At 43.4% G+C, this 12,568-nt stretch overlaps 1 protein-coding gene across 1 annotated transcript in view; it reads right to left on the bottom strand.

The window, feature by feature from the left end:
• SLC5A7 (solute carrier family 5 member 7) overlaps positions 1-12,568 on the bottom strand; it is a 160,128-nt gene that overhangs the window by 104,087 nt on the left and 43,473 nt on the right. The window contains exon 2 of the mRNA XM_078777912.1: positions 4,788-5,015. Within this exon, the coding sequence (XP_078634038.1) occupies positions 4,788-4,968 (181 nt within the window). The 5' untranslated portion in view covers positions 4,969-5,015. The remainder of the gene's footprint in view (positions 1-4,787; positions 5,016-12,568) is intronic.

Genomic DNA, 12,568 nt, shown 5'->3' with positions numbered 1-12,568 from the left:
AACAACTTGCCTTCGCCTCCTGGAAAGCAAATCGAACGGAAGGAAATCTCATTTCCTTTCACAAGGCCCGAAACAAGTGTGTGTGTGTGCACCCTCAGGAGAGCCAGGAAACAATATCTCTCCTCCCTCAAGACTGAACTCTCAAACCTGTCTTCCTCTTCCAAATCCTTGTGGCATCTGGTCAAATCTGTTTCTGGTGTTTGTTCCCCCTCCATCCCCTCCTTTACCTCAAATGGCTACACAGCTGACTCCGCTCGTGAAAAAGCTGAATGCCTCAACTCTGTGTTTGCCTCTAAATCTTGTGTCCCAAACCCATCCCTCTCTGTACCCACCATACCCAGTCGTACCCAGCTGTGTCCTTTTCTCCTGACAAGGTGGAGAAGTTTCTATCAACCCTCGACTCTGATTCTGCAACTGGACCTGACGGCATCAGCCCACGGGTCCTAAAGTCCTGCTCTGCTGCTCTTTCACTCCCTCTCTCTGTTCTCTTCACCCTCTCTTTTGCTCAAGGTCATCTGCCATCAGCTTGGAAATCAGCCAACATCACCGCTTTACACAAAAAGGTGCAAAAACAAATCCTTGCAACTGCAGACCAATCAGCCTTCTCCCAATTATCAGCAAAGTCATGGAATCCATCATTGCTTCAGATATCAAATCTTTCCTCTTCTCCAATGGCTTGATCTCGGACCATCAATTTGGTTTTAGACCAGGTCACTCTACTCTGGATATGCTGCTTCTGCTGTCTCAACAATGGATGGAGGTCCTCAATGCCAAACAGGAAATTAGAGCTGTCTCCTTCGACATATCACGTGCCTTCGATACGGTCTGGCACCCCGCTCTGCTCACTAAACTCTCCTCCTATGGTATCCAGGGAAATCTCCACGCATGGCTTGCGGACTTCCTCTCTAGTCGTAGTCAACGTTTGGCCCTGAATGGGTTTCTCTCATCTCCCCTTCCTGTTCAGGCTGGAGTTCCCCAAGGCAGTGTTATTGGCCCCGTGCTTTTTCTGGTCTTCATCAATGATCTCTCTGACTCTCTTGAAAATCCTCTCTACCTCTTTGCTGATGACACCACTCTCTGCCGCTCCATTACTCATCCCTCAGATCGGCAGGCTGCAGCCTCCTCACTCGCTGCAGACCTGGACAAAATCACAGACTGGTCAAACAAGTGGAACATGTCTTTCAATCCTGACAAATCTCACACTCTTACGATGTCTCTCTGAAAAGACCGACTGGACAAGCCTCCCATTTACTTTCTGAACAATCCTCTCCAAGAAGTTCTGTCACTCAAGCTTTTGGGTCTCACTATCTGCCATGATCTTTCCTGGGAAAACCACATTTCCAATGTGGTCTCCAAAGCCAGTCGCCGTCTGGGCATTCTCCATCATGCGAAGTCCTTCCTTGGCACACCTGAGCTCCTCACCACATACAAGGCTTTCATCCGCAGCTCAATGGAATACTGTTCTCCCCTCTGGGCCGGTGCTCCTGCCTCACACCTAGCTCGGCTTCACACTGTTGAAACCAAAACTTTCAGAATCATTGGAATCTCCCGTGATTAAGCTACCTCCGAGGGCCTTTCACTTACTCACCGTAGGCAGGTTGGTGGTCTTTCTGTCTTCTACCGACTCCTCTCCGGCCTTGCTCCCCCAGCTCTCTCTGGGCTCTGTCCCCCAAATATTCCTACAGGTCGCACAAGATCTGCCTCCAAACGTCTTATGGTTAAACTGCCAAAGTCAAGACTCTCTGCTCACCTTCACTCCTTCATTCCTCTTTTTTCCCACCTCTGGAACAAACTCCCTCACTCTCTTCAATCCCACTCCTCCTTCCAGGTCTTTAAAACAGCTGTTCACCACCATCTCTTATCTTTTTTTTTGTATACTGAATCGAGGCTCGTGAAAGAGCTAAAATCCTCTTCCATCCAAAACCTTGATCTTCTCTAACCCTGCTAATTTCACCCCAGTTCCACTTTTTTTAAATACCAACTTCTTTCCTGGAAGTCCTTGCAGTGTCCTTGTATTTTATACTTCTCAACCCCCCCCCCCCCCCAAACCCCATTCCCACGCCTCCTCCCCCCAAGCCCTCTCACTCTCACAGATCTCCCGATGTCCCTGCTCTCAAATGTCATGTTTGTGCTTCCCCTTCTCTCCCCATCTTGTCTACCGCTACCCTTTTTATATGTTTTGTGTGTCGGTTTGATTTTTTTGTGTGATAAATGTTAGCTCTTTCACGAGCCTTGATCCTGTATGCAAAAAAAAAAGCAAATCAAAAAAAAAGTTGTGAACCAGTGATGGGATTCTGACCAAATTTAACACTTATGTAGAATGATGTAAAGATGAACGGATTAGATTTTGGGGTCAAGGGGTCAACAGTCAAAGGTCAAAGTCTGTAATAGGTCTATAACTTGAGAACGGCTGAAGTGATCTAATTCAAACTTGGTACAGGCATGTATCATGATGTAATTATTAAGTGATTAGATATTGGGGCCAAAGGTCAAAGGTCAATGGTCGCATCTGTAATAGGTCTCTAACTTGAGAACGGCTGAAGTGATCTAATTCAAACTTGGTACAGGCATGTATAATGATGTAATGATTAAGTGATTAGATATTGGGGTCAATGGTCAAAGGTCAAAGGTCGCATCTGTAATAGGTCTATAATTTGAGAACGGCTGAAGTGATGTCATTCAAACTTGGTACAGGTATATATAATATTGTAAAGATTATGTGGTTAGATTTTGGGGCCAAAGGTCAAAGGTCAAAGTCTGTAATAGGTCTATAACTTGAGAACGGCTGAAGTGATCCAATTCAAACTTAGTACATGTATGTATAATGATGTAAAGATTAACTTATTAGATTTTGGGGTCAAAGTTCAAAGGTCAAATCTGTAATAGGTCTATAACTTGAGAACAGCTGAAGTGATCTAATTCAAACTTGGTATAGGCTTGTATAATGTTGTAAAGATTATGTGATTAGATTTTGGGGTCATAGGGCAATGGTCAAAGGTCAAAGGTCAAAGTCTGTAATCGGTCTATAACTGGAGAATGGCTAAAGGGATCTAATTCGAACTTGGTACAGATATGTATTATGATGTAAAGATCAACTGATCAGATTTTGGCAGACCCGAGGTCAAAGGCCAAAGGTCAGAGGCCATGTCAGGTAAAAATGTGAGAACTTGTGAACAGATTAAGGGATTTAAATTACAACTTGGGACAGGTATGTATAATGATGTAAACATGAAATATATATATCGTCTGTGGTTCATCAGTGAGTGCCCAGGAATGTTTTTGGTAAAAAAGTGAAAAGTAAAAATAAAAAATAAAAATAAAAGTTGGAATTTTCCCTCCCCCCCCCCCCCCTTTAATTGCTCTAGAGTGCCTAAAGCCTTTGTAGTTTTGTGAAAGCTAATATTGGTCTCCAACCACTTTACTTAGTGGGTATAGGGAAGTTTTTATGACCCCACAAATAAATGTGAAAGACAAGAAAATTGGATTTATTCAAAATGACAATAGGATTAGAACAGCACAGGGCAACGCCCGGTAGTTCTGCTGCTGATTTATAAAAGCACGAGTAAAAGGCCTGTCAAACATGACGGGTTGGAACAGTTTATACGACGGTGCAGCCTCGTGACTGTGCCAAAGTCTGAAGCCTTGGCCAAGTGTCATGTGTGCTTTTATCTTTTTTATTTATAAGACATCCTGCGGATGTAAATGAACACTTGTTTTACTTTGTGCATGTTGCACATCACATGCAGCGAATTTCACGTCCCTGCACTTTGTATTTGTATTTATTCTTATTTTTAAAACGTTTCTGTACACCACCCTTGAGCATTGGTTTGTTAACCACCGTCTACAATTCTAAAACATAATTACTCTTTTATGGAAAATGTTTTTCGAGTTTGTTTTACCCTCAAATGTAGACCATAGTGAACATGCATTCATGTTAAAGATTGGCCGTTAAAACTCTTCCTTTCCTTCTGTTTTCCCCTGCTTTTATTTTTCAACCTTCTAGTCAGGTTCACTATGTTTTTTCGTTCAAACTTTTGGTAGATTAGCAAAACTATACATTTTTGGAATATTCAGAGCATGAGGAATGCAAAAATTAATGTTTACATTTGCGTAGACACCTTTGCGAAAATGACACTCAGGACAGTGATGAAGATCTGTAAAAGCATATTCCTGAACGGTATAGACCTCGTAGATCCTGTGTATAGGACTTATAGTTCAATCTGATACTACCTATAACTTCCTATAACAACCTATAACTTCAAAGGACTTGCAATATCATGTATTATGTAATACAGTTATATCACAAATATAAAGACAATGGTTTTCAATTACCTTTGTTTGTTGCTTTTCTATAATCCTGAGCACTATTTTGAGGCCTTTATTGGATTCCTTGACCCAGAAAACATAGGATTAGCATATTTAATTAAGTCTCTAGGTTGACTAGAAGCCGAGATCGCGCAAAATATGTATTTTATGGCGGCCATTTTCAAAATCCAAAATGGCGGCCATGCAGGTGTCTGTGCAAATGCCAACATTGATTTTCGGATTCTCCATGCTCTGAAGATTCCAAAAATGTACAGGTTTGCTAATCCCAAAAGTTTGAACGAAATTATATTTGTTAACATCGTGAACCTGACTATTCTTGTGTTATATTTCCCGATGAGGACACTCCAGTTTTAAGAAGAATTCCAGCATGCCCCTTTCACCATTGCTCTGTTTTCATTCTCCTTGATTTAGAAACATCAATTTGAACCCTTCCCCCATGACTTCCATTTCTCCCGCTGTACCTGTCATAGTGAACACACCGACAATCATGCCGATGTCTCTTCCACCAACCATGATGGCTTCACTCCGGTCTATTGCTTCGGCGCCAACACTGCGTGTCCGGCGTGCTGCCCAGATGCCGATCACCAGGATGAGCAAGTAGAAGATCACAATTGCGATAATTCCGCCAATGCTGAACGCCATGTCGATGGTCACCGGGCGTGTTCACTGGTGGACGTGTTTCTCAGTGTCTGGGACGGGCGGAGACATAACCAGCACTATGCATTAAAGCGCACAAGACATCGGCCATTGTAACATGCAGTGTTGTGATTATTTTGTACTGTAAGTTATTCTTTTGGAAACTTTGGGTTAACTAAAAGGGATAACTGATGCAAGGCCTGTCTTGAGGAAATGCCCTGCTGAGTGTGGTGAGAAAAGCGGCGCCATTGGTATGACGTCACTGCTACCCAGAGTATCTCGGTACCCAGAGTATCTATCAAACTGGTACGCAGAGTATCTATCAAACTGGTACCCAGAGTATCTATCAAACTGGTACCCAGAGTATCTATCAAACTGGTACCCAGAGTATCTCGGTACCCAGAGTATCTATCAAACATGTACCCAGAGTATCTATCAAACTGGTACCCAGAGTATCTATCAAACTGGTACCCAGAGTATCTATCAAACTGGTACCCAGAGTATCTATCAAACTGGTACCCAGAGTATCTATCAAACTGGTACCCAGAGTATCTATCAAACTGGTACCCAGAGTATCTATCAAACTGGTACCCAGAGTATCTATCAAACTCGTACCCAGACTATCTATCAAACTGGTACCCAGAGTATCTATCAAACTGGTACCCAGAGTATCTATCAAACTCGTACCCAGACTATCTATCAAACTGGTACCCAGAGTATCTATCAAACTGGTACCCAGAGTATCTATCAAAGTGGTACCCAGAGTATCTATCAAACTGGTACCCAGAGTATCTATCAAAGTGGTACTCAGAGTATCTATCAAACTGGTACCCAGAGTATCTATCAAAGTGGTACCCAGAGTATCTATCAAAGTGGTACCCAGAGTATCTATCAAAGTGGTACTCAGAGTATCTATCAAACTGGTACCCAGAATATCTATCAAAGTGGTACCCAGAGTATCTATCAAACTGGTACCCAGAGTATCTATCAAAGTGGTACCCAGAGTATCTATCAAAGTGGTACCCAGAGTATCTATCAAACTGGTACCCAGAGTATCTATCAAACTGGTACCCAGAGTATCAATCAAAGTGGTACCCAGAGTATCTATCAAACTGGTGCCCAGAGTATCTATCAAACTGGTACCCAGAGTATCTTCCCCAAGCACAGTGGTTATGTTAAGTGTGTGTGTGTGTGTGTGTGTGTGTGTGTGTGTGTGTGTGTGTGTGTGTGTGTGTGTGTGTGTGTGTGTGTGTGTGTGTGTGTGTGTGTGTGTGTGTGTGTGTGTGTGTGTGTGTGTACGATCATTATTCATTTTTCTCAGCAACTGTTGGTCTGATGGACACGAAATTTTCACCACAGGAGCACCTCCTCCTTTAGAATATTTTAATGATAATCATAACGTCATAGGTCATGTGGTACAGGCGCCGTCTTGGAAAAACCGAAAAATGTTGCACCTCTATATCTCCAAAACCGCTGCATGGAAAAAATTGAAACATGGCTCATTGTAAAGAAATATATATGAGGAATCGGTGTTAACGATGACGTCATTGGTGCCATAATTATGACGTCATATTTCGACATGGATAACGCTTAGTCTGATAAGTTTGAAATGTATTGAGCATGATCTATGCAACAATTATATTAGAGAATATAAATTTATGATGTCATCGCTCACGTGGTCTGGCAGCCATATTGGATGAAAGAAAATAAATGTTCAAAAACATAAGAGTTGGATCGCAATAGGTTGACTGCAGGGTGAGTATTCTATGAATACCGTCTTTGTGTTAAGTGTTTGTCTTTGTTTGTGTGTGTGTGTTTATCAGTTTTACTATGAGCCTTAGCGCATGCATAAAAAATAAATAAATAAATAAAAAACAGAGAATTTTATCCTTCCTGTAAAACATCCATCCATAACTTATATTTTAATATAAACTTTTAATATTATGGCATTAAACTGTGATTACCTGGGAAAAGGAAAAAGCGAAAGGTAAGACTTTCACCTGGAAGTTCAACTTATTTTGCAAATTCATTTGAGCGTAAAAGTCACTTTGAATCTTTAAAGACGCATATTTTCACACATATATTTTTAATATCCAACGACCTACATTCCTAGATGTGACACGTCCAGTCACGCAATGAGTCAAAGTAAGTCAAAAGAAGGAAGCCAACCTGGGATTCCAGAGCGGGGTATGAGAGGGGCAATTGCCCCTTCCCCTTCCCCTTCCCCTTCCCCTCCCAACTCCCCCGGCCTTTTCCCAGGAGAGGCGGTGGAGGCAGAAAGTGCCTTATCATGCAGACACCCGAAAAAGTCTGAGGACATTGCTCAACTAACAGAGAATGTAAGAGACTTCAAAAATGCATCATATCTGACTACCCTTTGACCGCCAAGAGTTTTATCCTTGTGGGTCTTTAGGAGGCAGGTCTTGAAATTTCCTCAAAAGGATTCGCCAATTCTAACTTGTCCTGTATTTAGTCAATTGAGGTTGGCTTAAATAGGCCGGATTGAAATCATTAACGAACTGTGTTTTGGGTGTTCATTTTATTTGAAGAAGACGAAGAAGACTTCTGGTCGTAGTCAGCATGTGGTACTTCCTCTCTGGTCGTAGTCAACGTGTGGCCCTAAATGGGTTTCTCTCATCTCCTCTTCCTGTTCAGGCTGGAGTTCCCCAAGGTAGTGTTCTGGGCCCTGTGCTTTTTCTGGTCTTCATCAATGATCTCTCTGACTCTCTTGAAAATCCTCTCTATCTCTTTGCTGACGACTCTACTCTCTGTCGCTCCATTCCTCATCCCTCAGATCGGCAGTCTGCAGCCTCCTCACTCTCTGCAGACCTGGACAAAATCACAGACTGGTCAAACAAGTGGAACATGTCTTTCAATTCTGACAAATCTCACACTCTTACAATGTCTCTCCGAAAGGACCGACTGGACAACCCTCCCATCTACTTTCTCAACAATCCTCTCCAAGAAGTTCTGTCGCTCAATCTTTTGGGTCTCACTATCTGCCATGATCTTTCTTGGGAAAACCACATTTCCAAGCTGGCCTCCAAAGCCAGTCGCCGACTGGGCATCCTCCGTCGTGCGAAGTCCTTCCTTGGCACACCTGAGCTCCTCACCACATACAAGGCTTTCATCCGCAGCTCAATGGAATACTGTTCCCCCCTCTGGGCTGGTGCTCCTGCCTCACACCTTGCTCGGCTTCACGCTGTTGAGGCCAAAGCTTTCAGAATCATTGGAATCTCCTGCGATGTAGTCAACACCGAGGGCCTTTCACTCACTCACCGCAGGCAGGTTGGTGGTCTTTCTGTCTTCTACCGACTCCTCTCCGGCCTTGCTCCCCCAGCTCTCTCTGTGCTCTGTCCCCCCAATATTCCTTCAGGTCGCACAAGATCTGCCTGCAACCCTCTTATGGTTAAACTGCCAAAGTCTAGGCTCTCTGCTCACCTTCACTCTTTCAATCCCCTTTTCTCCCGCCTCTGGAACAAACTCCCCCACTCCCTTCAATCCCACTCCTCCCTCCAGGTCTTTAAAACAGCTGTTCACCACCATCTCTTATCTTCGCCCATCGAAAACCTTGATCTTTTCTACCCCCGGTAATTCACCCCAGAGTCCTTGCAGTGTTCATATGTTTTATTCCTCTCCCACCTCCCCCCAAGTCCTCCCGATGTCCCTGCTCTCAAATGTTGTGTTTGTGTCCTTCCCCCTCTCTTTTGTGTCCTTCCCCCTTTCTCCCCATCTTGTCTGCCGCTCCCCTTGTTTTTTTGTGTTTTGTGTGTCAGTTTGTCAGTTTTGTCAGTTGTCAGTTTGTCAGTTGTCAGTTGTCAGTTTGTCTTTTTGTGTGATTAATGTTAGCTCTTTCACGAGCCTCGATCTTGTATACAAAAAAAAACAACAAAAAAAAATACATTTTGGTCGCATATAAACATAACCATTAGGGTGGCCCTTAAATGGGGGGGAATTTTTTTGTTTTTAATTTGAATGTTCACATGGCCGAAATGTGATCCATTTAGGATGGAAACACTGCAGTCAAAATTTCATACAAGTCTGTTTATATTTAGAGGTAGTCCAGGCACCTTCAAGAATCAAGATTTTATATATATTTAATTTTTATTTTATTTTATATTTCTAGTCCATAGACGCGATAATTATTCACAAGCATGTTTTATCAAACGGTGTTGATTTATTTCTGTGAAACATACTGTATTATCTGTGATATGTGTTTTTCGTGTTACGTGACCTCAATCACATGGCCGACAGGGGGAAATGTTCAAGGGTGCTGGACTACCTCTACATATTTATGAATGTAGCTGACATTTGGCCGGGCCTGTTGTTAGGGCAGATGGACCGATTGTGGAGGGTGAGAGCTTAACTTTTCAAACTTTCAAAAATAATGGCCACCCTAATAATCATATACGTTTGCTCCATTATAACAAGATACTGTAGCCAAGCTAAAATGAATGAGAAATTAATCACATTTTTTAAATTTAAAATTTGATTGTCACAAGGGATTGCTGAATACAGTAACTATATATACTGTACATAACTTTGTATAGTTATCCTTACTTGAACACAATATAAGGACTTTATTCCACAGCCGACTGACTAATCATCCTTTCGTTACCTCTGCCACCAAAGGTGGATGTTTTCACCCCTGTCTGTCCGTTTGTGAACAAAATATCTCAAAAACTGGTGGACGGATTTGAACGAAATTTGGCAGAGATGGAGCGCATGTCACAAGGACGTAATTGTTAAATTTTGGTGAAAATTCGGATCCGGCTACTAGAATTTTAAAAGTGATTCTTCACCATTGGGAGATAGGGCCAAAAACGATACAGAGCAGGATATCTGAAAAAGTTATGGACGGATTTGGACGAAACTTGGTGGAAAGGTTGTGTGTGTGACAAGGAAGAATCGATTCGATTTTGGTGAAGATCCGGATCCGGATCCGGCTAGTAGAATGTTTTAAGTGATTCTTCACCATTTGGAGATACGGCCAAAAACGATACAGAGCAGGATATCTGAAAAAGTTATGGATAGATTTGGACGAAACTTGGTGGAAAAGTTGTGTGTGCGACAAGGAAGAATCGATTCGATTTTGGTGAACATCCGGATCCGGATCCGGCTAGTAGAATGTTTTAAGTGATTCTTCACCATTTGGAGATAGGGCCAAAAACGATACAGAGCAGGATATCTCAAAAAGTTATGGACGGATTTGGATGAAAGTTGGTGGACCGGTTGTGTGTTTGACAAGGAAGAATCGATTCGATTTTGGTGAATATACGGATAGGGTGGGTGGAGGGTGCTGGAAAACATTGGGAGCTGGAGGTGGGGTGGGGGGAGAGTGCTGGAAAACCATGGGAGCTGGAGGTGGGGAGGGGGGAGGGTGCTGGAAAAACCATGGGAGCTGGAGGTGGGGAGGGGGGAGGGTGCGAGAAAACCATGGGAGCTGGAGGTTGGGAGGGGGGAGGGTGCTGGAAAACCATGGGAGCTGGAGGTGGGGTGGGGGGAGCGTGCTGGAAAACCATGGGAGCTGTGGGTGGGGTGGGGTTTCGGGTGCTGGAAAACCATGGGAGCTGGGGTGGGGGGAGGGTGCTGGAAAACCATGGGAGCTGTGGGTGGGGTGGGTGGAGGATGCTGGAAAACCATGGGAGCTGGAGGTAGGGAGGGGGGAGGGTGCTGGAAAACCATGGGAGCTGGAGGTGGGATGGGGGGAGGGTGCTGGAAAACCATGGGAGCTGTTGGTAGGGTGGGGTGGTGGTGGGGGGGGGGGGAGGTGGGGTTGGCTTTGGAAAACCATGGGAGCTGGAGGTGGGATGGGGTAGGAACCGCGGTAAAGTTGCGGGAAAACCACGTGGAATGATGTGCGGGGGATTCTGGGAAACCGCGCGTTCTCATCAACAATGACGCTCCAACGGCGATCGATTCGAACTCCAGGCTTGTTTCTAATTACAAGCGATTCATCCCCTGCCATCGCTAATTTCCCAGTTATGGTTGATGGCCGGTCCTGGCATGCCGAAGATCGTTGTCTCCCAAATCTGTATTTCCAAGCGGAGTAAAAAGCTTTCCGTGTGATTGCATCGGCGCGCAGGAGCGCCTTGTGCGTTGAAATACAATAATATGGATCGAAGTACAAGACCGGTTGAGTCATCCGTCCAGAGGAATGACACCGAGTGCTGTGGAGAGGGACAAAGGGCTCAAAGCACAACGTGGAGCCTCCAAGTCCCTCAATGTTCGGTCCCCCAATGTTCGGAGCTTCATGGATGAGCACACCGAGCAACCAGGGCGGAGCCTGTGATGAACGGTAGGCGTGGCCAGTTCGGGGGTGGGAAAGCGCGACATTGGACCATTTGAAGAGGTGCACTTTGGCAGTGTGTGTGCAATCCATGCAAGTTACAGGACTTACAGATGCTGACAACCTAAGAATTACCCTCCAGAATTACCCTTTAGGACCCTCTTGAATTACCCTTTAGAACCCTCTAGAATTACACTTTGGAACCCCGTAGAATTAAACCGGTGGGTTTCTTCTTCATTTTTGAAAGGTTCTTCTTCTTCATTTTTAAGGACGGACGGATGGATGGAAGGACATAGCTAAATATTGCAGCGGCTTCACCACTTCAAAATTCAACCTCGACTGACCTGAACCAAATCTATGGATCAAATCCACGTGGACTGGTGGAGTATTATTTTAAACATGAAGTTAATGATGAGTAATAAAAAAAATTGTTTTCAAGTGCAGCCCCATCCCACCCACAAAAATATTTTTATTAAAAAATTAATTAAAATTTTTTTTAAATTAAAAAAAACTCCCTTTCATCACGCCATCTGTAGCATTCGTAGATTATTTTTTCATGTAACATTAAAAAATAATGTAACACCTAATCAATTAAAATATTTACCTATTGTGTGCAAGCGATGGTTTTAGGGAACAACGTCAGCTCTGTCGAGAGTGCAAACTAAAGGAAGAAGAAGAAGACAGCTATGGCAGTTCTAACATCTGAAATCTAAGAGAGCAGGCAAGCAAGGGGAAAATTCTGCTATTTTTTGGGAAGAGTTATATAGAGTTCGCTTGTTTGATTTCCTAAAGATCATTGATTGTGATGGTGATCGATGGATCGACACGATCAAATATGCATAAACAAATTACATTGCTATAATAGGGTACACAAACAATACAATAAGTACAAACCCAAAAATTATAACACGTCGGCAAAACAAGAGGAAAAATTATCAATGAAAAAAAATTCTATCAATGAAAACTTATTCTACCCAAATATCAGCTTCCTAGCTCAAAAGGTACTTGAGATATTGTGCAGATGAGAAAGAAAATAAATAAGTAAATAATAATTAAAATAAGTAAATAATAATCGTAACATAATTGTACACCGCTCCTTTCCTATGCCACCTCCAGGCATTGCAAATCGTCATTGCCGGGCACCAAAGGGGGCTCGGCAGTGACGCACGCTGAAAGAGAGTACTCAGTTTTCACTCTGGTTGTTTGTTGTACACCGCTCCTTTCCTATGCCATCTCCAGGCATTGCAAATCGTCATTGCCGGGCACCAAAGGGGGCTCGGCAGTGACGCACGCTGAAAGAGAGTACTCAGTTTTCAC

The sequence above is a fragment of the Myxine glutinosa genome, chromosome 5, assembly GCF_964187855.1.
Source record: "Myxine glutinosa chromosome 5, kmMyxGlut1.1, whole genome shotgun sequence".
Taxonomy (NCBI): Eukaryota; Metazoa; Chordata; class Myxini; order Myxiniformes; family Myxinidae; genus Myxine; species Myxine glutinosa.
Note: the sequence above shows the minus strand (reverse complement) of the source record. Positions and strands in the feature narration are given on the sequence as shown.